This window comes from Lasiodiplodia theobromae, assembly GCF_012971845.1.
Source record: "Lasiodiplodia theobromae strain AM2As chromosome Unknown scaffold_7, whole genome shotgun sequence".
Taxonomy (NCBI): domain Eukaryota; kingdom Fungi; phylum Ascomycota; class Dothideomycetes; order Botryosphaeriales; family Botryosphaeriaceae; genus Lasiodiplodia; species Lasiodiplodia theobromae.
The window spans coordinates 818713-846396 of record NW_023336563.1 but is presented as its reverse complement, the minus strand read 5'-3'; the positions used below and the strand labels follow the sequence as shown (position 1 = coordinate 846396).

General features: G+C 56.2%; 11 protein-coding genes across 11 annotated transcripts; 5 read left to right on the top strand and 6 right to left on the bottom strand.

Annotated features, from left to right (window-relative positions):
- Positions 1-1206: 1206 nt before the first annotated feature.
- LTHEOB_2922 (Cfem domain-containing protein) lies at positions 1207-2196 on the bottom strand (the record flags this gene model as incomplete). The annotated part of the gene is made up of 3 exons (XM_035511788.1): positions 1207-1246; positions 1301-1565; positions 1761-2196. The coding sequence occupies 3 exons, from the start codon at positions 2194-2196 to the stop codon at positions 1207-1209; spliced, it is 741 nt and encodes a 246-aa protein (XP_035363648.1).
- Positions 2197-4246: 2050 nt separating this feature from the next.
- LTHEOB_2921 (5-oxoprolinase protein) lies at positions 4247-8478 on the top strand (the record flags this gene model as incomplete). The annotated part of the gene is made up of 3 exons (XM_035511787.1): positions 4247-7448; positions 7503-7684; positions 7759-8478. The coding sequence occupies 3 exons, from the start codon at positions 4247-4249 to the stop codon at positions 8476-8478; spliced, it is 4104 nt and encodes a 1367-aa protein (XP_035363647.1).
- Positions 8479-9378: 900 nt separating this feature from the next.
- Positions 9379-10539, bottom strand: LTHEOB_2920 (MAM and LDL-receptor class A domain-containing protein; the record flags this gene model as incomplete). Its single annotated transcript, XM_035511786.1, has 1 exon — positions 9379-10539. The coding sequence occupies one exon, from the start codon at positions 10537-10539 to the stop codon at positions 9379-9381; it is 1161 nt and encodes a 386-aa protein (XP_035363646.1).
- A 771-nt stretch (positions 10540-11310) lies between these two features.
- LTHEOB_2919 (Manganese/iron superoxide dismutase) lies at positions 11311-12702 on the bottom strand (the record flags this gene model as incomplete). The annotated part of the gene is made up of 4 exons (XM_035511784.1): positions 11311-11433; positions 11549-11630; positions 11720-12123; positions 12385-12702. 4 exons carry the CDS (start codon positions 12700-12702, stop codon positions 11311-11313), a joined length of 927 nt encoding a protein of 308 aa, XP_035363645.1.
- Positions 12703-13068: 366 nt separating this feature from the next.
- LTHEOB_2918 (Oxoglutarate iron-dependent oxygenase) lies at positions 13069-13590 on the top strand (the record flags this gene model as incomplete). Its single annotated transcript, XM_035511783.1, has 2 exons — positions 13069-13274; positions 13353-13590. 2 exons carry the CDS (start codon positions 13069-13071, stop codon positions 13588-13590), a joined length of 444 nt encoding a protein of 147 aa, XP_035363644.1.
- Positions 13591-14012: 422 nt separating this feature from the next.
- On the bottom strand, positions 14013-15800 carry LTHEOB_2917 (GPI anchored cell wall protein; the record flags this gene model as incomplete). Its single annotated transcript, XM_035511782.1, has 7 exons — positions 14013-14040; positions 14186-14601; positions 14658-14716; positions 14796-14889; positions 14973-15217; positions 15508-15656; positions 15715-15800. 7 exons carry the CDS (start codon positions 15798-15800, stop codon positions 14013-14015), a joined length of 1077 nt encoding a protein of 358 aa, XP_035363643.1.
- A 1133-nt stretch (positions 15801-16933) lies between these two features.
- On the bottom strand, positions 16934-18019 carry LTHEOB_2916 (uncharacterized protein; the record flags this gene model as incomplete). Its single annotated transcript, XM_035511781.1, has 1 exon — positions 16934-18019. One exon carries the CDS (start codon positions 18017-18019, stop codon positions 16934-16936), a length of 1086 nt encoding a protein of 361 aa, XP_035363642.1.
- An 822-nt stretch (positions 18020-18841) lies between these two features.
- Positions 18842-19792, bottom strand: LTHEOB_2915 (Lipid phosphate phosphatase 2; the record flags this gene model as incomplete). The annotated part of the gene is made up of 1 exon (XM_035511780.1): positions 18842-19792. One exon carries the CDS (start codon positions 19790-19792, stop codon positions 18842-18844), a length of 951 nt encoding a protein of 316 aa, XP_035363641.1.
- A 318-nt stretch (positions 19793-20110) lies between these two features.
- LTHEOB_2914 (Nucleolar GTP-binding protein 2 protein) lies at positions 20111-22261 on the top strand (the record flags this gene model as incomplete). The annotated part of the gene is made up of 3 exons (XM_035511779.1): positions 20111-20208; positions 20261-20999; positions 21344-22261. The coding sequence occupies 3 exons, from the start codon at positions 20111-20113 to the stop codon at positions 22259-22261; spliced, it is 1755 nt and encodes a 584-aa protein (XP_035363640.1).
- Positions 22262-23017: 756 nt separating this feature from the next.
- On the top strand, positions 23018-24960 carry LTHEOB_2913 (Salicylate hydroxylase; the record flags this gene model as incomplete). Its single annotated transcript, XM_035511778.1, has 6 exons — positions 23018-23104; positions 23157-23847; positions 23987-24143; positions 24193-24348; positions 24402-24547; positions 24608-24960. The coding sequence occupies 6 exons, from the start codon at positions 23018-23020 to the stop codon at positions 24958-24960; spliced, it is 1590 nt and encodes a 529-aa protein (XP_035363639.1).
- Positions 24961-25986: 1026 nt separating this feature from the next.
- LTHEOB_2912 (reverse transcriptase) lies at positions 25987-26790 on the top strand (the record flags this gene model as incomplete). Its single annotated transcript, XM_035511777.1, has 2 exons — positions 25987-26006; positions 26055-26790. The coding sequence occupies 2 exons, from the start codon at positions 25987-25989 to the stop codon at positions 26788-26790; spliced, it is 756 nt and encodes a 251-aa protein (XP_035363638.1).
- Positions 26791-27684: the final 894 nt, after the last annotated feature.

The following is a 27684-nucleotide window of genomic DNA, read 5'->3' as shown; positions in this document are numbered from 1 at the left end:
GTTTCGAAACGTGGCTGCGACGTTATCAATCGCGCTGAACTGAGTCATCCGCCAGGTTTCCTGCAATGATGGCTCGAGAATCGCTATGGGCTGTTGCGAGCCCAAACACATGATGCGACCACTGATCGTAGGCGATAAAATGGTTGTCGTTGGCTTGACGGGGAAATCTGTGGTACGTAAAGTAGACATGCAACCCTCCAAAACCAATGCTAACGCCAGAAAGAACGGCAAAATTACTCGTATGGGCTTGCTAGAGCACTCGCGCCTTGGAGCTCCATTCAACCACCATCAACGGGACCCAAAACCACACCTCGCACGAGAGTTCTTGTGGGAGAACGACGCACACGAGCAGCTTCGCGGTCGGCGAATATGGGAGCTGCAATCCCTGCATCTGAGTGTTCCAGGGGAAGAGTGGTTAGATCAACCCCTTATTAATACCATGATCCCGTTTCAAGCACTTTTCTGGGGTACTTCTGAGGAGGAGCTACAGAAGCTATGTCGTCTTTCATGGCACATAGCGATTGAGCGTGAGGGAAGACGCTACGAGAAATGGTCGCTTCGTGAAGTAAAGGCGCAATACACGCAACCCGGACCAGAAAGTAGGTGCCTTAAGCTTGAGGGTGACAAGGGCGAAGATCATGATGCAGTGTATTTCGAAATTGATGGCGCAGGAGGAGAGAGAGTCACTGGGGTCGAAGCAAAGGGCACCTCAACGTTGAAGGTGGGCCAACATGCATCACAATTGGAAGAGAAGGCTGACAGACTACCTAGTTACACACTAACCGCGACCGTGAGATTCTCTGGGGAGATGACTATGTTGGAAATTGGGCAACGGTTGAGGTGCCAGCAGGGGACACGATTGTGGGTATTGCCATACAACAGTGCAGAAAATGGGGCTCTATAGGTTGTCTCGCTATCTTATCGATGCCACTGTAAGCTTAGTCTCCAAAAGAGCTGCCGCTGTTAGTTTTGTTCATCTCAGATTCTAGAGCTTATGATTGTGCCTGAAGAATCATAATTTGATGAATGAATCTCGACGTAGCGAGTGAGGATCAATCACAACTCTCCCTTACAAAGTCTTTCTCGGTACCGAACATTGAGAGACGAAAGATGCCGAGAGACAAGAAAGAAAATCATTGACTCATGTTCAACGCTGTGTCTCCGCTGTTAACCCTCCGGTAAAAGAAAGCCGAAAACCGCATTCCCTCAGTTCCCCAAAGTGAAAATCTTCGACGCGCAGCAGACCCTACAAGACGCAACCAGTCAGCAAACCTCACAAGCGAAGGAAGTTCAAACTCACAAATAGTCCACCCCCTCCAACCCCTTGCACGACCCCTCCTCCTCGCCACCACTTCCGTACCCACCATCACCAGGCGCCGACGAACCGCCCGTCTCGCCACCAACAGTAGCCGTGACTGTCGTCGTCATCAGAACGGTGACCTGAACCGGGCAGGCGCTGACGCTGCTACCTTCGCCGCTGCCGGGAGCGCTAGAGGAGGAACCGCCGTCGCCGGTGGTGGGGGGAGAGACGACGGTGCTGAGTGTTGTCGGTGCAGCGGAGGAGCCTGTGATGGTGGGAAGGGAGGGGAGAGGGTTAGTCTGGTTGCGTGTGAGTGCGCTGCTGGTGGCGAGAAAAGCAAGGAGATGGGAGCTGGCTAAGAGCCAGTGGTGGGATGCTATGCTGAGGAGAGAGGGGTAGGGAGTGGACGACGTTCATCCCGTAGAGCCGAGGTAGGGGCAGAGACTGGGAAACAACGTACTCGTAGCAACCGGCTCCGACGCCTCCGGCTCCGACGCAGCCGGGGTACTCCCCGCCGCAGGCGCCGACGCCGGCGCACTGGTCGGCTCCGCAGACGAGGCACCAGTCGTCGGGCCCGCGGCGGCAGCCGTGGCGACGCACGAGCAGATCTGCTGGGCGCCCGACGAGACCTGCAGGGCCGTCTCGATGTTGTTGTTGCACGCGCTGAGGACGCACTGGGTGAGGGCGGCGTTGTTCTGCAGGGCCGACGACTGCGAGCAGCCGCAGGCGTAGTCGGTCTCGACGGTGCAGCCGAGGGCGGATTTGGCCGACAGCAGGCACGACTGGCCGCACGACGGGACGAGCGATTGGGCCGAGCTGACGCAGCCGGCTTGCGCGCTGACCGTGGGGGCGAGGACGGCCGCGAGGAGGCTGCTGAGGAGGGTGGAGGTCTTCATTGTGGTGGTGAGATGGTTGTTTGATGAAGTGATTGGGGAGAGGAGAACGGAGGAGGATGGACGATGATGAGCAGCTGTTGGCTGATGTTTCGAAATGTCGATAACAGGAGCTCCGTTATATGTTCCTCAGTTGTTTCGCGCCTCGGCGAAGCACATGCCACCGAGAGACATTGTACCGCTCGTATCCCCGCAGACTGGCTGAATTTTTTCTTAACGAGACATGGATTTAGATGATCAGGCATCGGAGCGGAGATGCGGCTAGCTGGAGATGGGAAATTAAGACGTCACGAGAAAGATCGAGCGGGGTTAGCTGAAGCGGCGCATAGCAAGGCAGTGTGGTGGGTGTTGATGGATTGTGGAGGTCAGGGCTAAGCTAGCTTGGCTACTGCAAGTGATCGGCGGGCGTCTGGGGGAGATGCGGGGAAGCTTAAAGTTTTGCTGCCAGGAACCAGGCACGGACCACGACGGCCGTCTTACTCTTCGCAGCCTAGCAGATGTGACTTTGGGCATGGAACGGTTGCAGAGCCTCGGCGGATTGTGAAAATTGGATTCACATGGTCATGGAAATAGGAGAAAACAGGCCGAGACTGGGAAAAGCGCCATATACCGCCCCTCGGCGATGCTCTCGTTATGGAAAATCCCTGCGCACCATTGGCCAATTGGATTAAAGAGGTGGTATGATGATCGCATAGTCATGGAGACGGCATTATTGGGGCCGCACCCCGCCTAGGAATTGCCTCCGCAAAAGGAGAAGGTGGTTGTGGGAATGTGGGACTTATGTTAGTACATCGGTATAGTTAGCCAGAAGAAGTAACATCATCAACTGTGAAGGCAGCTGAGAAAAGTCGGCCTCGGTTCGAAAAAGGCGCAGGCGACGTGCGGGCACAGCGTGCTTGTAATGCATGTGATGGCAAGACAGCGAGCGAAACGTCACTCACAGCGGCCCATCTCAATCGACAAGGCTGTGTCCTTGATGTCAGGCTTACCGGCTACGACCAGGTTCATGGTACGTTGCGCCATTAGCGAGTTGTCGGACGCTTCCACAAGTCTCTCGTGAATCGAAATTACGAGCAGCACTGGTGTAATAGGTGCCCCCTCCGTTGGGCTCCTATAATGGCTGTGCAGGAGAGCAGTAAACGAGGTGGGGCGACCTTTCCGGATGGCCTCCTGGGTGCCAAATGTCTCAGGGGGCACACAAGGGCTGCGAATAGCTAGCCTGAGCGTTTCCACAAAGACATTAGCATCGCCAGGTCGGGTACGTTGCTTCCAGTGTAACGTGGAATGGATCTCGGCGCGGCGCACGTGGAGCGAGCCTCAGTCGCGCCAGGGTTCACATATTATGGGTAACGGGACCCTACTGATGACAGCTACAAGGTCCAGCCTCGTTGTGAACCTCCTGCAGTCCCTCTCCATTGTACCCCGACAGTATGAACGAAAGCGGCGGGGAGTTGTTGCCGGCAAGAGGCCGAAGGGAAGCGAATGGCTCGTGTTTTGGAGGCTGGTGAAGAGTCGGCAACAGGATACGGAGCGAAGACGCAATGACATGTCAAGACTGCAGATAGATGGTGATGGTCGGCAGAGATGAGAGGTGGTGGTGGAGGCGATGGCGCAATGCTTCGCCGTCGGGACGCGTCGCCGACACTCGCGACGCGCGGGCGGTGGCAGAAAATCGGCCGCGGTGAGGTCATCACCACCCGCCAGACAACCTCACCACTAGCGCCCAACCACAAGTCAACCCGGGCTCACTCTCAAACGCCTCTTCTCTCGGTCACCGCGGCCGGCTGGTATCTCCTCCACTCAGAATTTCCCGAAAAATCCACCATCGGCGAGCGAATCACGTCTATCCACCAAATTCCTCTCATCGGCTGGAGATCCCGATCACCGAGCACCAGCCCTAAAGCCGCTACCCGCATTATAAAGCACCACCACACTCCGCTCCGCTGTCTTCTACTCACATCCAACAACTTTTCTTTCTTCTCAGCGTTTTAATTTTTATAGAGCATAATGGGTTCCGAAAAGAAGGCAGAGCGGGGCATCCGCATCGCCATCGATGTACGTCATCCCCGCCTATTTCACGCAACCTCTGCTGACCATCTATTCCAAGCGCGGTGGCACCTTTACCGACTGTGTCGGTAACCCCGGCACCGGTAAGATGGAGGACGATGTCATCATCAAGCTCCTCTCCGTAGACCCTCAGAACTACGATGATGCCCCGCTGGAAGGCATCCGCCGCTTGTTGGAGAAGTTCTCCGGCCAGGAAATTCCACGCGGCCAGCCCCTCGATACCTCCAAGATCGAGAGCATACGCATGGGCACCACCGTCGCCACCAATGCTCTCCTGGAGCGGAAAGGCGAGGACATCGCCATGGTCGTCACCAAGGGCTTCAAGGACTGCCTGGAAATCGGCAACCAGTCAAGACCGAACATTTTCGACCTGGCCATCCGGAAACCCGAGGTTCTCTACAAGCAAGTCGTTGAAATCGACGAGCGCGTTACTCTCGAGGATTACGCCGAGGACCCGGAGAGAAACGAGACCAAGGCCGAACCGCTCGAGAAGGCTGGCCCCGACGCTGAGCTCGTGCGCGGCCTTTCCGGAGAGGCCGTGAGGATATTGCAGAGGCCCGAAGAGGCAAAAATTCGGAAACAACTGCAAGAGGTCTACGACACCGGACTCCGCAGCATTGCCGTCTGCCTGATGCACGGCTACACCTACCCGCACCACGAAGCCCTCGTCGGCAGGATAGCCAAGGAGATCGGCTTCGAGCACGTGAGCTTGAGTCACGAGCTGATGCCCATGATCAAGCTCGTTCCCCGAGCCACCTCTGCCTGCGCTGACGCCTACCTGACTCCCGCCATCAGGAAGTACATTGACGGCTTCTCAAAGGGTTTCGCCGGCGGTCTCGGCACCGAGAGCGTCAAGAAGGAGGCTGGAGACAAGGGCGCCCGCTGCGAGTTCATGCAGAGCGATGGTGGTCTTGTTGATGTCGACATCTTCTCCGGTCTTCGCGCCATCCTCTCCGGCCCCGCCGGTGGTGTTGTAGGATATGCCCTCACATCATATGACCCGAAGACAAAGATTCCCGTCATTGGCTTCGACATGGGTGGTACCAGCACTGACGTAAGCCGCTACGGCGCCGGAAAATACGACCACGTTTTCGAGACGACAACAGCGGGCGTGACCATCCAGTCCCCTCAGCTTGACATCAACACGGTCGCGGCGGGAGGTGGTAGCCGCTTGTTCTTCAGAAACGGATTGTTCGTCGTTGGCCCCGAATCAGCAAGCGCTCACCCCGGCCCTGCGTGCTACCGCAAGGGCGGACCTCTCACAATCACCGACGCCAACCTCTTCCTTGGTAGGCTCCTGCCTGACTTCTTCCCGAAGATCTTCGGCAAGGGCGAAAATGAGCCACTCGATGCCGAGGCTAGCAAGAAGCTCTTCGAGGAGCTTACCGAGAAGATTAACAGCGAAGTCGCCGGCGGCAACAAGGAGAAGGAGATGTCCATGGACGAAGTTGCCTACGGTTTCATCAAGATCGCCAACGAGACCATGACAAGGCCCATCCGTTCCTTGACCGAAGCCAGAGGTCACGATACCTCCAAGCATAGGCTGGCTACTTTCGGTGGTGCCGGTGGCCAGCACGCCGTCGCCATTGCTCAAGCTCTCGGAATCTCCCAGATCCTCGTCCACCGTTACTCCTCCGTCCTCTCCGCATATGGAATGGCGCTTGCCGATGTCGTCGATGAGAGACAGGAGCCGGAGTCCAAGGTGTGGTCTGACAAGAACGAGGAGACAAGGAAGTACCTGCAGCAGAAGATGCAGGACCTCAAGAGCAAGTCGACAGCAACACTCAAGGACCAAGGCTTCTCCGAAGAGCAGATCCACTTCGAGGAGTACCTGAACATGCGCTACCGTGGCACTGAGTCCGCTCTCATGGTCATCAAGCCGACCAAGGAGGAGGCTGAGAAGGAGTACGGCGGTGATGAGTGGTCTTTTGGCAAGGCCTTCGTTAAGCAGCACGAGCAGGAATTCGGCTTCACCCTGCCTGACCGCGATATCATCATTGATGATGTTCGTGCAAGAGGCATTGGCAAGACGTTCGAGGGTTTGGAGAAGACGGTTGACGACCAGCTGCAGGTGATCAAGCCCAAGGGTCTTTCCAAGGGCGAGAAGCAGTACGGCACCAGCTCCGTCTACTTTGAAGGTGGCAGGCAGGAGACCCCCATCTACAAGCTCGAAGACCTCGCTACCGGTGATCGCATCCCCGGACCTGCCATCATTGCTGACGGCACTCAAACCATTGTTGTCACACCCGATGCCTCGGCCCTACTCATTGACACTCATGTCGTCATCAACATCGGAGAGACCAGCAGCCAGGAGAAGAAGGTCGACACCAAGCAGGTCGATCCCATCATGCTCAGTATCTTTGCCCATCGCTTCATGGCCATCGCCGAGCAGATGGGTCGGGCGCTGCAGAAGACCAGTGTCAGCACAAACGTCAAGGAGCGTCTCGACTACTCTTGCGCCCTCTTTGACGCCGAGGGCGGCCTTGTCGCCAACGCACCCCACCTTCCCGTTCATCTTGGCTCCATGTCCACTTGCGTACGTAAGCAGGCAAGTATCTGGAAGGGCAAGTTGAAGCGCGGTGACGTTCTCGTCTCGAACCACCCCATGTTTGGCGGAACCCACCTTCCTGACATCACCGTCATTACCCCCGCCTTCAGCGGAGACAATATCGTCTTCTACGTGGCGTCCCGTGCTCACCACGCAGACATCGGTGGTATCCTTCCTGGATCGATGCCCCCGCACTCCCGAGAGCTCTACCAAGAAGGTGCCGCAATCAAGACGGAGAAACTCGTCTCCGAGGGCCACTTCAACGAAGAGCGCATCACGGAGCTCTTGCACAAGGAGCCCGCACAGTACCCCGGCTGCAGTGGCACAAGATGTCTGGCTGACAACATCAACGATCTTAAGGCCCAAGTTGCTGCCAACCAGAAGGGCATCAATCTCATCAGCACGCTGATCGAGGACTACGGCGAAGATGTCGTACAGTTCTACATGCACAGCATCCAGAACAACGCCGAGCAGAGCGTCAGGCACTTGCTCAAGGAAGTCAGCAAGCGCTTCGAAGGCCAAGACCTCTCCGCTGTGGATTACATGGACGACGGCAGCCCGATCCAGCTGAAGGTCACCATCGACGCAGAAAAGGGAGAGGCCGTCTTCGACTTCGAGGGAACGGGTCCCGAGGTCTACGGTAAGTTCTTCCAGCACGTTGGTCATCCCCGGCTCCGAAACTAACCTACTACAGGCAACATCAACGCCCCAGAAGCCGTCACCTACTCAGCAATCATCTACTGCCTCCGCTGCCTCATCAAAGAAGACATCCCCCTCAACCAAGGCTGCCTCAAGCCCATCAAAGTCAAGATCCCCAAAAAATCCTTCCTCTCCCCCTCCGACAAAGCCGCCGTCGTCGGCGGCAACGTGTTGACCGTAAGCCCTCCACCCCCCTTCTCCTCCCCTCCCCCTTCCTTCCCCCCACACGCACTAACGCCTCCCCCCACCAGAGCCAACGCGTCACCGACGTCGTCCTCAAAGCCTTCCGCGCCTGCGCCGCCTCGCAAGGCGACTGCAACAACCTCACCTTCGGCTACGGCGGCAACGTCGCCGGACAAGCCGAACAAAAAGGCTTCGGCTACTACGAAACCATCGCAGGCGGCTCCGGCGCCGGCCCGACATGGCACGGCAGCTCGGGCGTGCACACGCACATGACCAACACGCGCATCACCGACGCCGAGGTCTTCGAGCGGCGGTACCCGGTCATCCTGCGCGAGTTCGGGATACGCGCGGGGAGTGGTGGTAAGGGCCAGCACGATGGAGGTGATGGCGTGGTGAGGGATATCGAGTTCAGGATTCCGGTGCAGGTGAGTATACTGTCGGAGAGGAGGGTGTATCATCCGTATGGGTTGGAGGGGGGCGAGGATGCGCAGTGCGGGTTGAATGTTTGGGTGAGGAGGGTGGGGAAGGCGGGTGTTGATGCGGATGATGTGGCGGCGGCGGCGAATGGGGAGGTGGAGAAGGAGGAGGAGTGGCGCTACGTCAACCTTGGCGCGAAGAATACGGCTAGTATGCAGCCTGGCGAGCGCATCATCATCAACACACCTGGTGGCGGTGGATGGGGCAAGGTGGGTGAGGAGAGCAAGGCTGTGCGGCAGAAGGATCCTACGGAAGGGTGGAGGAAGGGGAGTGTGGCGACGAGGTTGGAGACGGCGGAGACGTCGCAGTAGACGGGTTGCTGATTAGAAGGGTGGGCATGGTTATTTTGGGGATACGTCGTTTGTGTTGTCTTTTTTGGGCCAGAGTGTGGTAGATATGCATACCCAATGTCATTACGCTGTTCAATTTGGAAGGGCTGCTGGTCTATGAAACGGTCTGCCTTTTGACTGTTGATGCAATACATGGTCATTCATCACGCCAGCGAGAGAAGTGTAGAAAGAGTGATCAACGACAAATGGAGTAACACAGTCTCAACAGAATCACATGACGAGGCTTCTCTGCGGTGCATGGGTTTTCATTTGGGCGCCCTTCGGGACGGTTGCCGTGAGGTGCATCCGCCAGATACAAAGTGCGAGTCAGCCACGCAAGCTGCCACTACCCAAGCAGCTCGATTAGCGCACCTGGTTAGCCGCCAGACGTAATCGGGGTTGTGCATGTACGAAGTAATCAAACGCCCACGGCCTCGGAGAGTGGCTTACCCTTGGCCCGACGGCGGCAGAGTACACGCCTATCTCCTCCGCGCATGCCAGCCCCACATGACTAGTACGGTCGGAACGTTTGTGCGTTCGACTCCCGGCTCTGGCATGGACGTGCGGGTTGACGGTTGGGTATGTAAATGGAGATCTCAGTGTCAAGGGGACCCCATCAGTAGGTCTACCGAGGGGTGTTCAGCCTGCGTGCATGGCGCCATAGGTGCGCAGGTCAAGAGCTCTGACGTTCGAAGGTGGATGGCTTGTGCCTGTGATGCATGGGATCTACTTCAAACCAAATGAATTTTTTTTTCTCTTCGACGAAGGAACCTTTTTTTTGCTGACTCCGGAATTGATCTATCCGGTGAAAATCCCTATTCTCCTCCTTACAGCAGCACCCAAACCAGCGCATCGCTCCTCCCATCCCCCCAAACCCGCTACCTAAGTCCCCAAAAGAATATACTCCAGAAGCTGAGCATTAGAGATATCATCCGACTCGAAGTAGCCCTCAATCATAACATCCAGTGCAACACCCACACTGCCCAGCTCCTCCACGATCTGCTCAAATGCCTCCCCATCATCCTCCTCAACCACAAACACAGCAACCCACTCGTCGACCTCATCAAACACGTCCAACCACCCCAGATCCTCGTCCTCGAGCGGATCCGCGCGCACCACCGCCGCATAAAAGCCCACCTCAACCTGCGTCAGCACCTTTGCCCCACCCCACCACGTGTTCACGCACCCGTTGATCACCGACCCCGTATAGTCGTTGCGTGCGAAGTGGAAGCGCTGCAGGTTGTTGTTGTGCAGCCGATCGCGCACGCACTGCAGCAAGTCGACCCAGCGCAGCGCGTCGTCGCTCAGGCCCAGGTCAACTAATTCGAGCTCGGTCAATTGCGAGGCATGGGCCCGCAGGAACTCGGCGAGTCGCAGGCTGCTGACTTTTCCGTCGCCGGATAGCCGCAGCGCGTGAAGCACTGGAAAGTGCTGCGTCGCCTCTGAGGAGGGTAGGAGGAGCGTCTCGTTGATGCAGCCTGGGTGCCAGCTGTGCAAGTCGAGGCGGCTGAGATTGCGGGCCAGGCCGAGCGCCTGACCGAGGGCGCCGAAGTCGTCGCTGACCTCGATGGCGTGGGTGCTCGACGCAGGGATGCGGCCGACGCCGAGGGAGAGGCGGAGCTCGCGCACGTAGTCGAAAGCGGCAACTTCGAGTTCGGGGAGGCGGCAGGAGCAGGGGGGAGAAGTCGCGTCGGTGGGGATGTTGTAGTAGTATGGCGATTCGACCAGAGAGAGGTGTCGAGGGGCGAGGCCACTTTGCTTGATGGCGTGCAAGATGGCGGGCACGACGCGGTGGCAGGAGAGGTAGGGAGACGAGGCCGTGCTGCTACAGTCGATGTGCGCGATTCCGAGGTAGTCGCCGGCGATGTTCACCTCGGTGAGGTTGCCGAGCCGGGGGAGTGCGCTGGCCAGAACCATGCTGCACATCCCGGTGGCGCAGCACGTATCGAGGGATGTACCCTTGTGACGGGAGGGCTGATGGTCTTTGTACCACTTGTCATCGGTCGGCACCGCGATGGTTAGTATCTTTACCGCTTTGGCCATGCCTGTGTTTTGGGATATCCTGTAGAGCTTATCCAGGCCGCGGCTGTGGAATTTGACGTGCACATTAGTAAAATGTTGAAGGAAGATATAGTTAGCTTTGTAGCAAATCTGCCGAGATAGCTGGCGGAGACTACAGCAGCCCTTATAATCCAGATGGCCGACGACTTTTTCGATAAGTTCGGTCGGAAGGGCCTCGAGAGCTGAAAGAGACGACATAATCGTCTTCTTGGGAGGGGTTGTGGTTGTGGAAGTAGAGCGTGTATGATGCTGCTTTGCGTATGTTTAGTTCTTTGCTACCGGTAGTAGTTAAGCAGCGGCTTGTTGTGTATAAATAGTCATATGAAACCATATTGATCCGCCGCAGGCAAATTTCCACTGTGGAAAAGCGTCCAACGTCGTCCGGGTCAGGGTCCTATTCCAGGGTCTGTCCGTACAGGGAGATTTGCGCAACCAAATTCTCTTTTTCACCAATCCCCTGCGGAAGTGTCAACCGTGGTTCTTTAGTGGGCACATACATGATCCAAAAAAAAAATCAACTGTATCACCAGAGACTCCAATCACCAAATCTTACTCAAGAGCGAATGTCATTTACATCATCTACAGTTGCATCATCACTTGAATGTCCGTCGATATCCGCAGGATCTGTTTCAATGCCTGCTGTGTTGAATTGGCAAAGTATCCCTTGATGCCGTTTATGAATCACTGACGCTGCTTTCCTCCCGGGCATGATCCAGAGTCCGAGGTAGGCTGATTTGCGGCGATCCGGACCGCTCAAATGGAAGCCTTCAGGACCTTGAACGCATCGCTGCGGGTACCAAGGAAGCGCTCCTCAGCCGTCTTCCAGTTGATGACGGTCCAGATATTCTCGACGTACGCAGCCTTGCCGTTGAGGTACTGTAAAAGCACAAAGGCGATGAACGTCAGCAAGTGCAAGCAATAGCAGGAAGTCAATGAAGGGGTGGAAGAAAATGGTGTCTAGGAAGAAGAGACAGGAAGCCGAAAGCCTTACCTGCAGATAGTACGCATGCTCCCACATGTCGACGCCAAATATCGGCACCTCGCCGGGCCCGACGATCGGATCCTGGTCCTTCCTGCAAGCGCCCCATGGTACGTCAGCACAGCGCTACCCAACCAAAACCACAAAACAAAGCAGAAAACAGATGGATGGGAGCACACTCACGTCGTCACGATCCCCAACCTACCACCCTCCCCCTCAAACTTAACAAGCCACCCCCACCCACTCCCCTGAATCCCCAACAACGCCTTCGCAAACGCCTCCTTGAACTTGGCCTCGCTGCCCCACGTCTCGACGATCTTCTTGCGCAGTTGCGGCGCGACAGCGTCGTCCAGCTTCGCCTCGGGCGAGGTCGGCGGCGTGAGGTTCTCCCAGAAGAGGGCGTGGTTGATGTGGCCGCCGCCGTGGAAGCGGAGCGCCTGTTGCAGGGCGATCTGGGTCGGGATGTCGGCGGCGGCCGACGCGGCGGCGAGCGACGACAGCGCCGCGTTCAGGTTCGTGATGTACGTCTGGTGGTGCTTGCTGTGGTGCAGCTCCATGATTTGGGCCGAGATGGCGGGTTCGAGGGCCTGTGGGGGGTTTGTTAGGACTCACGGGACGAAGTTTAAAGGGGATACGGCTGGTGATGAGGTAAAGGGTGCGTGGGAAATGGCTGTGGTGCTTGTGGTCGCGGGTGTGGAATTGGCGGGCGGGTTGCTGGCGGCGCATATGGGGAAGTCACGGGCGGCGGGTGAGCGCGCGCGGATGGGATGGAAGACTTGACATGGGCAATGGAGCGGCGCAACAGAGACGCTGCATTCTGGACGCAGGCAAGGAAAAGCGCAACTCACATCGTAGGCGTATGGAAGCGGCGGGAGACTGTACTTCTGGGCAGACATGGTGGAATTGGTGCCAAGACTCGGGTTGTTGAAGAAAGGCAGCTGGAAGGCAGAAGCAGAGGAGGTGAAGAAGCAGACGACGAAGGTCAGAGCGAGGAAGACGGCAGAGAAGATACTGTGGTGTCCAACAGAAGCGGGGTTGCGCTTGCGCGAGACAGCAAGGTTACCACGACGACACCATGGTGTCCCGTCGCCGCAAGGCGCATTTAAGGCGCCGCGTGAGCGCGCGCTGGCAGCGGCGCCAGGAGAGCCGACCAGATTCATCATCATCGCGATCGAAACGAAGCTGCGCTGCTGCGAAACGGGAGGCGGACGTTGTGTGAGAAGGTGCGCGCAAATACCAAGACGGCTCAAACTTGCTCAATATTCGTTCGCAAACGTGCTCATTCGCGCGCAAGCCGCAGGTCCGGTGAAACACCCAAGCTGAGCCGGGCGTTGCGCCTTGCAATTAGGGGCTGGGGTTATAAGGACAAGCAAACGAGAAGCTGGTGCTCGACACTTTCAACACCAGACGAAGCAATTGCAGAGAACAGCGACGACGACGAGGAGTGGTGTTGACACTTGGCTATTGGGCGTGCACCGCAAAAACCGACCAATTGGAAGCCTCGCAGCTGAACCTCCGCATCATCCGAAACCATGTGCAACGGCAACTCGTCACGCCTTTCCGCTGGCGGAACCATCGCCGTCCTGCGCCCTCCACCTCACGAGTCGCAAGCGTCCACGGCCAATTGCAACCTCTTCTTTCAAAATCCCGGCGAGCTCAGTGGCCGCACGCGTGCCGTCTTTGAAGCCGACGACGGCAGCTGTTTCGACAACTTCATGGGCTATTTCATGCTCATCCAGTAAGTTGCCCCGCAAATTTACTCCGCACGTTCCGACTCATGGTCCTTCATGATGCTGACGTGATCACCTTGCACCAGTCGCAACGGGGACTTGCTCTCGCGACCGCCGCTAAGCGAGGCCGCCAGTGACGCTCTATACGCCATCCAGCTCAGGCCTGCCGTCGACGAACACCAGAGCCTCGCTCAAGTCGACCTTGCCGATGCGCTTGAGCTGTCCGTTGGTGGGAAGGGTGTCATCGGCAGGAAGGTGTCCATTGTGACGGACTTGAAGGACACTGGCACTACCCTTGCTGAAGGCATCATTGGCTGGAACTGAATTCTTGAACATATGCATGGCGAGGCGTTATGGAGTTTCGATATGGCTGGCATAGGAAGGATCATGGAAGGAAAATGGACATCACGTGCGCGCCCTCGGGTCGCTACCGACTTACTCAATTTGATACATTTACGTCATTGACATCTCATCCAAACTCGAAGGGCTTGCTGACTTAGCATTCATGGGGGGTCACGTTCAAGAGCATCACCTTGCAGCAATCACAACAAAGCAACACCGAGTCACGTCATGGAGAAGATAAGTTTGAGAATGCTGCATTGGTACGAGACTCTGACTAGGGGTGATGATCGAGGCTAGGGACAACAGAAGTCAAACAATAAGAACAACAACAATGCTTCAACACATCCATCAACCGTGAATAACGCCCATGAGCACCATGCCATCAGTTCCATCGCGTTCCTTCTCTACTCGGCAGTGAGGTAGAGACCAATGCTGTGTGAAGTCAGTCAGCTATGGGACTTGCAAACAAGAAGACGAAAGAGAGGAAGGAGAAAGAGAAGAGAGAGGCAAAGGTGAAGGAAGAGGAAGGTGGAGAGGGAGGGGGAACCAGAATGAGAATGGAAGGAGGAGCACTCACGGGCAAGGGTTGAAGTCCTGGAACCACCTGAGGTAAGTATCAGAGACTCCTTCGATGTAGAAGCCCATGACGCCGGGCGTGCACTGCGCCCTGCTAAGGACGTAGCTGTTGCCGGGCCTGAAGGTGAAGGCATTCCTGTTCTCGCACTGGGGAGCGGTGCTGTAGGTAGTCGACTTGGAGACTCCCCTGGTCCAGCCGGCGTAGACGTGGCCGAGGCCCCTCAGTTCGAAGCTGGAGGTTTCGAGTTGCCATTGCTCAGGGAACATGAACCTGACCGTGCAGGTCTTGCCAGAGTAGTGACCGGGGATGTCGAAGTTGAAGTACGACTTGACTGACTTGGAGACAGTGCCGAAGAAGGAGGTGCCAGGGGCAAAGTCAGGCCTGTTGGACTCGACAGGAACGATCAAGTGCGGGAACTGTTGGATGTTAGTCATGTGGCATCTTGCTGAGTACGATTGAGGGTAAGTCTTACCTCCCAGTTGCCGCTGAGCTCACCAGGGCACCTTGAGCTGCGGTTCAGGCATCCAGAACCTGAGCAAGAGGAACGAATGCATCCGGAACCCGAGCAAGTGGAACTCATGGACCTCGAACCCATGAACCTCGAACTCACGGACACCGAACTCGCGGACCTCGAGGGGGTGGGAATCGACTGGGTGCAAGGAGGCGAAGCGCAACGAGGAGTGCTGACAGATGGGAAGTTCTGCCTGGGCGGCGAGACAGGGGGCAACCCCGGAGGGGAGAGGCGCCTGGTGCAGCGTGTTCCAGAGCAGATGCCCGCCTGACGAACGGCTCTGCACCTGTTCGCGACGAGAGTGACCTCGGAGCAGTAGTCACCGGGAAGAGGGGCCTTGTAGATGTTGTGTCCAGAGTGGTCGCCGGTCGGGCAAGCCCACCATTGAGCACTGCCATGGAGGGTGACGATGCCTTCGTAGCCGATGTGCCAGCCGGTCCAGGAAGCTTTGCCGTGGTCACACTGGAACTGCTTCTCCCAGCCGGCGAGGACGCAGCCGAAGTGGTTCTGGTCATACAAGCCTGTTTCCATCAAGCCCAGTCAGCATCATTCGAGTGGAAGCGGTGGAAGGCATGTGTGGTGGAGAAGCAAGTGTGATGAGATGCAAAGGTGTAACAGAAGGAGACGCATGAGACAGAGGCCAGCGAAAGGTGCAGAGTGAGGCAGTGTGGGTAAAGCGAGAGCCAAGAGTACATGATATCGAAGAGTGCCAGGGGAACATGAAGCGGGCTGGGACAATGTGGAAGCATGCAAGGGGCATGAGGGAGGTGTGAGGCGAGACGGGATGGGAGGAGAGGAGGAGGGAACGTACTGTAGCTCCAGCTGTTGGTGCAGAAGCTGGAATCGTACTGGAGGTTCGTTTGTCCGATGCGAAGCTGACCGTCGGGGAGCTGCTTGACGTTGCCCCAGAAGCCTTCAGAGACAGAGCCCTTGACGCCGTAGGCAGAGATGCCGAAGCAGCTGGCACAAGAGAAAGTCAGTGGAAGCTGAGTGATGAGAGAGGCAATGGAACACTGACCATTGTTGGTTGAGCGACTCAGCGGACGGCGCAGGAGCCGCGAGGGCGCTGGCTGCGAGACCAAGGGCGACGGCGGCGGTCTTCATAGTGGGTGGTGGCGTGGATGAGATGCTCGAGAATCAGAAGCAACAAGTGCGGTGGATGGGCAAGCAATGGAGCAATGGGGTAACGCTGCAGAGAGCTGATGGGTGTTGGATGAAGAAGAAGAAGAGAGAGTCGAGCGGCGAGAGGAGGGGTTTAAGTAGGCAGCCCTCGCCAGCGAGGCGGAAGGCAGTTGCTCTTGGTGGAAGGCACGACTCCCCGCCGCGCTCCCCCATCAGAGCCGTCGAGCCCTCTCGACCCGCTGCCGCCCACCTTTCTGGCAATTGTGCCTGGCGCATTCGTCCGACCGGTCAGAGGGCGCGCGGATTCGCGGAAGTCATGCCCTCGAGACCGCCCAACGGGGCAGGGCGAGCAGCGAGGTTGATGACGTGGAGGCAGCGCTCGCAATAGCGGTCGCGCGAGAGGAAGGAAAGTCTGCTATGCGCAGAAGGCGGTGGCGCTCACTTTCGCCCGCTCACAGCCGTGAGCCGTCGAAGTGTGGAAGGCGAGTCTCGTCGAGCGGCAGTCACAGGGATGACGGCGGAGCTGACGCGCGGTGGATTTCCGCGATGACGGGCATGGCGGCCAAGGATGTGCGCAGACCGCTCCATATCGTTCTTCATGGCTACAATGGGCTGAGCGGTGGTGTCGTAGACGCAGGCGCGCTGCTGGGATGCAATGGTGTTCGAGGCGGCGTCGTCCACAAGCACACCACCCTTTCCCGCCCATCGCCGTGGCAGTAGTTTGAGCACACAAAGAAGTTGAATGAACTCCCACATGGACTACAAAGAACAGTTTGCTTTCCGCGAACACATTGCACCCGTGCCACGCAGCCTAAACGACTAATCATTTGGAGTTTGTAATTTTCCTCACTTTTGATGGAGAGTAAGAAGGAATAGACCTCGACTATTTACCTGCCTTCCCTTGATTTTAACCCCCAGGATTTCTCCATTTTTTGTTCTCTCCAGTCCCCAGTAGTTCTCTCATTTGCAAGCACGTAGATACCAAAGAAACGATCCTCCGCAATTCTCTTCGGGAGCAAAGACAGCCAACTTACGTAGGACGCTGAAGCTTTCATCCGGACGAAGATGTCGGATTATTAAATAGGCATCTACGTCCGGATGGTAGCTTCAACTACCTATGTCATCTTCAGCCTTTTCCTCACCGGTCCTTCTTCGTCGACAGCTTCTCCCGGCTCCTCGCGCGGCTGCGTCACCAGCGGCTCCAAGTACGCTCGAACTCTCTCAACAAATTGGTGCGCGTTGTGGCCGAAAACTTTAAATTTCTTGATTCCTCGAAGGCGGCTCAGGATATGAAATTCCGGAGGCAAATTCAGATCCCTGTCATTCCAACCAGGGTATTCGATCTGAAGAGTGAGGTTCTCCAACTCCTGGCACGTAGCTAGGATGAAAATATCTACCATTGCAGCAGGATAGGTGATAGTGAGGTTTCGGAGGTAGTTGCGACGAGTTCCTCTAAGATTTCTCAGGATAGGGATGCCTCCGCAGTAGAAGTAGTTGATGGTTCCGAAATCGTTAATGCGGTAGAAAATGGGCAAAGCCTCCTCGTGGATTTTCTTGGAAACAGAAAGTAGGGCAAGAATTCTACTAGCTGGCGGACATATGAAGTCGGTCGAGCCATACCATGACCCCGGTGTGTGGGGGCCGGCATTACCATAGTACTTCACGTGGCTGAGGAAGTGGCCCTTTATCTTCCGGCGTTGCGCTCTCGTCCAGCAAATGTGCGGGTGCGCCGTCAACTGTTCGCACGGCATGCCTAGAACGTACTCATATACGTTAAGGCGTAGCTCTGCTGGAAGTCTCATGAAGGGGAAGGCCTTGTGACTTTTCGGGAAAATCATGTTGTAGTGACCGACGACGATGGCGTAGCGTAGGCTGAGGTATTGCTCCTGCTCCCAAGGCATCGCGACATGTCGATATTTCTCGCTCAAAGGCACAATAGGCGGATCATATGTGATGAAGAAACCTCGAAGCCTAGCTCTCAGATGGGCGAGTCCATGTGGATGCTGCGTGAAGTACTCAAAGTGCGTCTCCATCCAGTCGAGTATATCCTGGCCAGTCGGTGAGCGGTTGACGTGATCAACGATGGCCAGGGCGATAAGCTGGTGGAAATTCAGCTTGGGTCTTCGATCTCCGCAGTCAGGCACGGTCAGGGTAGTCGGAAGGACGGTGGTGGACGTGACGATTTCAGGTGGTCTCGACATCCCGAATCGCGCCAGAAATGACTGTTTTTCCAGTCTATCAAAAGCCTTTTGAGACTCTATCGGCGACAGGGCATCCATATCGCCTTTGTAAATAGGCTGAAGGTCCATTCCAAGGGAACCAGGCATTGTGCCACGTGTGCGTACGGCAACAAAGCTGAGGTGAGGCCGATTAAAGGCGGGTCAAGCGATGGACCGTGGAGGAGGCGTGGCTCCACAAGCCCAGTCGTTGTTCGCGTGCTTGTAGGAGACTCGGGTGGGAAGGAGAGCGATAAGCGGGGTTGAGTTTGTGTTGTGCGGAAAAAAAATTTGACGCGGAGGAAGAGAGTTGGAGCGAAAGAGGTTTCGCGTGGGATGAGTGTCGTGTTTTGGTGCGGCTTTAGTGAGGTGAAGCCCGAGCCATGGTAGCGATTGCGAATTACGGAAAGGAGAAAGCAGTCGGTATCAGGGTCCAATATCACGGCCCAACAGGTTTCAGGTCGACACAATGGGTACTTGAAGCTATCGTCCGGACGAGAATGTCGAATTAAGAAGTCTACATACACGTCCGGACGATAGCTTCAACTACCCATGTGTTGTCGATTTGTTTCAAGGAAAAAGAGAAGGCTGAGGCATAGTTACTGAGGGTTCTGCGGTTCTTCGCGTTAGCCTTCGGCCGCAATGCCCCTCTGTACTCTCTGCGTGGCCAACAGCTCGAATGCACCCGAAAGCATTTTCTGATTCACCTGATTGTACATATCAAACAAAGATCAGCCGTGACGTCAAACCATGGTATTGAAACCTATAGTACACCATCCTCTCTCCTGAAAGCAGCCCTTTAATGTACTAACTTCGAAGGCCCTCGTCCGCACGCGCAATCTTGCCGCCGGTGAGCTCTTCAGCAATCCTGTGAATGCGTTCCTGAGTCACGAGCTCGGGAATCGACATCTTCTCCAACGCCCTGTTGCCCAAGCCCTGGTTGTTCTGCAACATCTGTTCCATGTTCAACAGCTCGCCTCTGGCCCAGATGCTGCGTCCCTGCTGGTTGCTGGAGGCGGCGAAGCCCGGAAGGTTGTCCTGGGTGCCGAACGTGTCTTCGATAACCTTAGACAGCTGGTCTTCGGTCACAATGTAATCTCTCGCGTGCACGTAGAGCGTGTGCAGCATATCCTTCCTCTCGTCCGACTTCGCCGCCTCTATGCGTTCGACCCGCTTCCTCTTCCACTTCGGATTCACCTTGGAAGGGACGTAGTACATGCCCTTGAGGAAGTTGCGGACGGCCAGGGGCGTGCTGGGGCTGGTGAAGACCTCGTCATCGCGCGGCGGCTGCTTGATCAGGCGCACCTGTTCGTTCTGGCGCCGAGCGCCGCGCTGGGCCAGGTATTCGTCCGATTGTTTCTTGCGCTTGTGCAAAGCGGCCACACCTTCGCGCAGGTTCTTCCTCCTCAAAGCGGCCAACCGTTGCTCCCAAGCGAGGCGGTCGGCGTGAGGCCCGCTGGGCGGTGCTGCGTCGGATGGCTCCCGCGTGGCATTGAGCAGGAATTTCGCCGACTCCTTGGCCTCCTTGCTGCGGGTGACAAAGATGTTGCGGGGAACGGGCAGCGAGCCTTTGACGACGGGCGTGTACGGTGCGGTTTGCTGCGGCGCCTTGGGGACTTCGATGTATCTGGGAGATTCGGGAGGGATCTGGAGCGAGGCGGGCGAGGAAGCAAAGGTGCGGCGCGCTACGGAGGCATTGACGCAGGCATTGCACCGTATCGAGGCCGACAAGGCCGTCCGGGCGTGCGATGGAGGCATGGCTGATGGCGGTTGCTCGCGTGGTCGATCGCGTTGCCGTCGCCAGACTTTCTCAGACGCTTTGTCGGTAGAGCTTCGGCTGGAGATCTTGGCGGTGAAATCTTGGCGCGAAAGCCCCGAAAAAAAGATCGAGCGCGCCCGAGCGTCGCAGCGCACTCAACTCTCCACTTCGCCCGCTTTTCGCTCTTTTTCTTCTTCCTCTCTGCGCCCTTCAGATTTGCTTCTGCAAGCGCCGCGTGGTGCATCAACCGCGCCGAATTCCTCTTTCCCTTCTCGAGTAACCGTCATCGCGAGCGCGTCGCTGCGTGTACCGCTACCATGGGTACCGGAAAGAAAGAGGCAACCAGGAGGGAGCGGCAGGGGAAGACTGGCGATGGCATGAGCAATGTCAGGACCAAGGGCGAGAACTTCTATCGGTAAGTGGACATGAATGGCAACCTGCAGAGTAGCTGCTAACCTTGCATGCAGCGATGCGAAGAGGGTGAAGCACCTGAACATGTTCAAGGATGGCAAGGCCCAGAGGAACGCACGCGGTGAAATCACCAAGGCTGCCTCGTACCAGTCCAAGGAAATTCCCAATGCCCGCATCGAGCCGAACCGCAAATGGTTCACCAACTCCCGCGTCATCAGCCAAGAATCCCTCTCGGCGTTCCGCACCGCCATGGCTGAGCGTGCAACAGACCCATACTCGGTGCTGCTGAAGTCGAACAAACTTCCCATGTCCCTGATCAGAGACGGTCAGGACAAAGTCAACGGGATCAAGCAACATCAAGCCAAGATGACCATTGACACGGCTCCGTTCAAGGATACTTTCGGCCCCAAGGCACAGAGGAAGCGAGTGAAGATTGGTGTCTCGAACATCGAGGATCTTGCGGGAGAGACAGTCAAGTCCCATGATAACTACCTGGATCGTCTCGAGCAAGCACAACTGCTGAGCGGAAACTCTGGAGCTGGGGGCGAGGGTGACGACTTCGACATGACCTCAGCAGCACGTGAGGCTGTCTTCTCCAAGGGCCAGAGCAAGCGTATTTGGAACGAGCTGTACAAGGTCATTGACTCTTCCGATGTGGTAATACACGTCCTGGATGCCAGAGACCCTCTTGGTACGAGATGTCGGTCTGTGGAGAAGTACATCAGAGAGGAGGCACCTCACAAGCACCTGATCTTTGTGTTGAACAAGTGTGACTTGGTGCCGACGAAGATTGCTGTAAGTTCCAAACCCCATTTTATTTCATTTTTTGCACCACTCCCCTGCAGCCCCATCGCTAAGTCAGGGCTTTTTCCTGCACTCGTTGCAACTCTCTATGGAAAAGGTCCGTTACAGCTTTGGGAGATCAAGCTCGTCCCGCCGCTTCTGGCCGTCATGGTTTTGAAGTTGGATAATCTCCGTCTTGGCGTTTGTCCGCAAGGGTCTGAGAATGATTCGTTTTGAGTTGAGGGCCGTCTCCACGCTCAGTGGTTACCATGGCAGTCCTCTTAGTTACGTTTCATACATACCCCGAACATAGTTTTCGTATTGCTGTTCGAAGGTCAATTACTGACGATCAACAGGCTGCTTGGGTCCGCTATCTCTCGAAGGATTACCCCACCCTCGCTTTCCACGCTTCGATCAACAACAGCTTTGGAAAAGGCTCTTTGATCTCTCTCCTCCGCCAATTTTCTTCCCTTCACTCCGATCGCAAGCAAATCTCTTGTGGTTTGATTGGCTACCCCAACATTGGCAAGTCTTCTATCATCAACACGTTGAGGAAGAAGAAGGTTTGCACGACGGCGCCCATCCCCGGTGAGACGAAGGTCTGGCAATATGTCACGCTCATGAAGCGGATTTACCTCATTGACTGCCCCGGTATCGTCCCTCCGAACGGCAACGACACTGATGCCGATCTTTTGCTTCGTGGTGTCGTGCGCCTTGAGAAGACGGAGCATCCCGAGCAGTACGTTGCCGCTGCGTTGGCCAAGTGCAAGAAGCAGCATGTGCTGCGGACATACGAGCTCAAGGACTACAAGGATCACGAGGATTTCTTGGAGCAGCTTGCCCGAAAGGGTGGAAGACTGCTGAAGGGTGGCGAAGCTGATCTGGATAGTGTTGCCAAGATGGTGCTCACCGATTTCATGCGCGGCAAGATCCCGTGGTACACTCCCCTTCCAGACAAGGAGGATGACGACCAGGCTGCAAGTTCCGAGAGCCGACAAGGCCGTCTTGGTGAGATGCCTCGCAAGAGGAAGCGCGAGGAGGAGACCAAGTCGGAAGCCGGAGGCGAGGTTCAGGAGCCTGAGGACGAAGAAGATGACGATGATTCGTTCGAGGGCTTCGAGTCTGGTGAGGACGATGATGAGGACTCCGAGGCGGGCGATGCGGAGACTTTGGTCGCTGAAGAAGATGATGAAGAAGACGATGAGGCGGTCGAAGCAGATCTTGCACGGATATCAGAAGCGTTGGCCAGTGCGAAAAAGAAGAGAAAGGCGTAAATAGAAGGCTCCGAGCCTCTTTTTCAGTTGCAATCATGATACCCCGTCCGCTCTTGCGCGCTGCTGCGCTTCTTGACTTTCATCCCTTTCCCGCCAGTTCAATAATGTGTTCGCAAAGTTGTATCATCTAAATATCCCAAAGAACTTCATACCAGTATCCGTCCTCACGTAACACTTTATTCCGCGTCTACACAAAGTTACTCAAGCTCTTCTCACATTTCACAGTTGGCAACTAACAATGCGCGGCTACATGCTCCGAGTACACCAGCTCTTTTTTTTTTTTTAACCTCGCCCCTCCAAACTATACATCCCTCGATATCTGCCTCACGCCTGCGCTTCCCGTTGATATCCGCTCATCGAAAGTCAATGTGTATGTACCACGTTATAATTCGTACTCGGATCGATGCGGGGTCGGTCCTTGGCTCTTTCCCAACACACAAGGGTACCCTAATAAGCTTACGCGTGGGGCCGCCGGGCTGGGTACTACCTACCTAGTACGGGGCGTAAAGGAGACGTTTGCGTCTTGCGCTAACGTCGGACGCGCGCGCATCGGATGCAGTCAGGGACTACCCGTTGGAGTTTGGTGGGGGGAGCCGACAGTAGCACGGAGCTTAGAGCTGAAGTGAGCTTATATTTATTTGCCGCGACCTCCGCGCGTTTGACGTCTCAGCAGATTTCTCTTTTTCTAGAGAGACATTCTCGCTGGTTTTAGATTGTAGACGATTCATTGAGATTCCTTTCCCCACAGCGCTGAAGATGGCGGCACCGAAGAGCTCTTTCCGCCACAAGGACACGGCCGGCCTGGTCGACAGCGCGAGCCACATCTTGCACGACGGACCGATCGTAAGTAGCATCGAATTCCCCTTCTACAGTTTTCCGCTAACTCACTCTGCAGAACGCAAACTACCCCACCCGCTCCCTCCAATTCCTCTCCGCCCTCCGCAAGCCTGAACCCAACTCCACCACCACCGCTCCCCCAACGACAGCAGAAGAAAAAGCCACCAACGGCACCACCACCACCGCCCCAGTCGAACCCCTCAACATCCTCATCATCGGCGCCGGCATCTGCGGCCTCTCGACAGCCATCGCCCTACGCTTATCATCTCCCTCCCACTCCCCCTCCCCCCACCGCATCACCATCATCGAGCAATCCCCCACCCTATCCGAAATCGGCGCCGGTGTGCAAATTCCGCCCAACGCGACACGCCTCCTGCTGCGGTGGGGCGTGGGCCCGCATCTCAAGCCGCACGTGGTCGAGCCGGACGGCAGCGTGTTCCGGCGGTGGGAGGACGGCGCGGTGATAGGGCGGGCGAAGTTGATGCCGGAGGTGGGGCGGTGGTTTGGTGGGGATGGAGGGGATGGGGGAGGAGAGGGGTCGGCGCCGTATTGGGTTGTGCACAGGGCGGATTATCAGAGGGCGTTGTTTGAGAGGGCGAGGGAGGTGGGGGTGGAGGTGGTGTTTGGGCGGAGGGTGGTGAGGATAGATGAGGGGAGGGGCGCGGTGGTGTGGGAGGGGGTGGGGGAGGATGGGGGGCCGGATGGGAGGGAGGGGGAGATGTTGGGGGATTTGGTTGTTGCGGCTGATGGTAGGTTTTTGGTTTTTCTTTTTGGCTTATGGGGTGTTTGGGGGAGGTGGAAGGGTTTCAGACTGAGGGCTGTGGTGCGGAGAGCTTTGGGGGGTTCGCTGGCGTTGCATAGCGTCCTGCATGCTGACACGACGTGCAGGAATCCATTCGGAAGGAAGAAAGGCGGTGCTCGGCGACAGGGATCAACCGCCGGTATTGACGGGATTGGCTGCGTATAGGGCGACGATTCCGGCGGAGAAGATCAAGAACGATCCGGACACGGCGTGGATGATGGATAGCTACATTCAGAACGGCTGGTATGTGGTAAATTTCTTCATGATGACTGCTAAGCTGATGCAATCCCAGGTTTGGACCTGCCCGGCATGTCGTCGCGTACACTATCGCCGGTGGAGACTGTATCAATGTGGTGCTCATTCACCCAGAGCCTTCGGATCCGAGCACGTGGAGACAAGAGACAGCACTGGAAGACATGAAGAAGCAGTTTGTTGGATGGGAGCCAAGGTATGTTAGCGCGCAGAACGTGGGCCGGCAATTCAACCACTGACAGGCCGCAGCGTCACAAAGCTCGTCAGTCTGATTGACCGAACGCTCAAGTGGCCGATGATAGCAGGGCAAGCGCTAGAGCGGTGGGTTTCCGAGTCGGGCAAAGTGGTCATTGTGGGAGACGCAGCGCACGCCATGCTGCCCTTCATGTCTCAAGGTTGGCGAAAATCCTTGTCTGTTAGCGAGCCTCCCGTTACTCACCAGCCTTCTTTTCCAGGTGGCGCACAGGCGGTCGAAGATGGAGCAAGCCTGGCTACGCTTATATCGTCCATCTCATCCAAATCCGAGCTTCTAGCGGCACTTCACGTCTTCGAGGATTTGCGCATACCACGGACTGCACAGGTGCAGCAGGGGAGCTTCGTCAACGGGCGCATTTTCCACTTCCAAGATGGACCGGAGCAGCGAGCGCGAGACGAGGCAATGCGTGACGAAGCTGAGGGAAGGCATTACATCCAAAGTCCAAACGGGTTGAGCGATCCGACGACACAAATATGGCTGTACAGCTATGATGCGGAGGAAGAGACGAGAAAGGCGTGGGAGAAGGAGAAGAGGCATGACGCGAAACTGTGAGGCTGGCAGGGATGTCGGAAGGAATGCCACTTGGGGACTGGTGCGAGAGCGGCGCGACGTATTTCCCAGCCTTGGCAGGCTGGCTCACTTCACATCTTCCCTGCTCTGCACGATGTGCAGCGGTCTTATCCTAGCATGCGTCAGTTGAGATTCCCGAAAATTTGAATGATAGAAATTGGTGTGGAGAACTGGGAAAGGTCCAAAGAATGTCGGGAAGCAACCAAATTCCGGCAAATTCATGTTCACATGCTGCTCGTTCGGCTTGAAAACACTGCGCAGTATTTTCTCAATTCTGTGTACTCCTCTGATGTGAAGGACGCGACCTACCTGGGTGTTATGCCGTCTGTCCTTCCAATATCTCGAAACTTGAAGCAAAAGACCAGGGCGTGGGCAGTGAAGGCATGGATTGAGCGTGTCCAGCCCAATTTTCACCCAGCAGTTGTGACTGGATGGTCTTCTAAGCTTCTGGGGTGCAATTGATCCTTCTGTACTCAAGAGACTCTTGAGAAGACGTGGTCGCGACCAGGTTTGATACCGCTGCTCCAGGAGTCAGTGATGATCCACGCCCAAGCTAAGCAGCAGCGCGATGACTTCCACCACTTCCATGTTCCGCCTCAAATGTGCTGCTCCTGAAGTATATAGTCGTATTGCTCGAACCCGTCATCCAAGTTGCGGCGCTGCGGCGCAAGCAACATCGTCGTGCGGTTCTCATCGAGACGCGTCGTGGGAGCTGCGTCGTCCGGATTCGTCGACTTCCTCTCGTGGAGAAGGAATGGATGGTGATAGGCATGCGCAGTCATAGTGAGAGGTCTTGAGCGGATGTGGCAGCTGAGGTAAACGAAGATACGATGCATAGTTTTGCGGTGCGGCGAGAGCTTGCTCGCCGGCGCTGGGCGCGGCGCAGCCTGCCCGTGCCTTCCAGGTTGGGAAGCAACGGAAATTAAGCGAGCTTTGTTTACAAGATCTTCTCGCGCCCCCCCAGCACACTTAGAAAGACCAAGTCACACCAAGATCACTAACGTCATCATGGTGCGCATCTCTCGCTCGTAAGTAACTGACCCTCCCCCATGCAGAACCAGATAACGCCGCTATAGTAAGCTAGCTGAACTTCAGCGAAACTATGACAGGAGGTTTGGTAGGATTGGCCGCGGCGAGGAAGCACGTCCGGAGGACATACCACTCAATCACTACGTCAGATTCAACCAAAATCCCCATGAGCACATTCGCCGGGGGGACTTCCTGCGGGAAAGCCTTGGTGTCGCCGTGGTTCGGGAGCTGGACGAGGCATACGCGTACGCACGCTTGCAAGGCGATCTCAATCTGCCCGATCGTCAGGTCTACTTCACCGACGGTTCAGCGTTCACACGGGCAGACCCGTTGTCCCCTTGCGTCGCTGCCGCGTTTGTCAAGTTTCCCTCCGGAGCAACCACCACTCACGTACAGATCATGAACCCTCATCCGATGGATCATGTTCCCGCCGCGAGCCAGGGCAAGCTCTCGTTCACGGTGGAGTGTGGTGGCCTCTGGCTCGCTGCCAAGGAGGCACTTCGGAGCAAGAAGGACAATCCCCACAGCGAGTGGAACCTGTGTGTGGCTCTCACGGATAGCCAGGAAGCTATCTTGAACGGTCTTTGCAGCTTCCAGAAGGACGCAAGCCAGGGTCTGCCGTGGGAGTTGATCATTGAGAGGACGCTCGAGTGCATCCGGAAACTTCGCGACCTCGGCGTGTTGTTCCTCGTTCACTGGGTCCCTGGGCACGTTGGTGTCCCGGGTAATGAGGCTGCGGATCGGTTGGCGGGCGAGACAGCCCGGTTCTTGAATGAATCTTGAGGCCACCACCTCGCATCTGCCAACCGCGTCTCGCTTCTTTCATTGGAGCCGCGCGCTACCCCTTGCACGTTCCTCTCTGCTTCTTCCTGCGAATGCCCTCACCGACACCGAGGAGAATTTTGACGTTTTGCAGACCGGGACCGTGACGACGGCGGATGAAGAGGAATCGATTCGGTCTCAGTTGGCTTCGGCTGGCTTGTGCCGGGAGATGACTTGTAAACGCACCCGCGAGGATGCTTGGTCCTTCGGGGCTTCAGGCTAGTGGGAGTGTCTGATGTTGTCCAGAGGTTGTGGTACGCTTTCTTGATTGTCTCCATTAGGCCTCCCTTCTGGCGTTCGCTAGAAGGGTTCACGGAGTACATGATCAAAGGCACTGACGAAACGAACATCGTAAGTCAAGTGCAACATATTTAGTTTCGGCTGGAATTTCAATCTGGACGTGTTCTTGCTGCTTTCCAAAAGCTTGGACCCGTCCTCTTGAACTTCCCACCCATTGATAGAGCTTTTGAAATAGACTAAATGTATTTGAAGTAATGAATCAATTTCAATGGTAGAACTTAAGCAGCACATGCAGTCTTATCATATGTAGTTTGCGGAACGCAACGCCAAAGGCAGATAGCATATATCCAGGCACTAGATAGACAGCATGATCACCTCGCAGCAGTCACTTGAGTGTCATATATCGATTTGGCGAGTCGCTTCCTCAGAAAATGATGCTTGGTGTAGTTAAACATGTATGGAGAGGGCATGCGGACATTGTTAGCCTTCATTGACTGCCAATTGCGAATGAGGAACGCCCAATGGGTACTTGTGCTTCAGTGAAGGTAGTCGGATGCACTTATATTAGCTGAGGCGGCGTCGGGTCGCTCACTGAACGAATGCTATGCGCTGAAT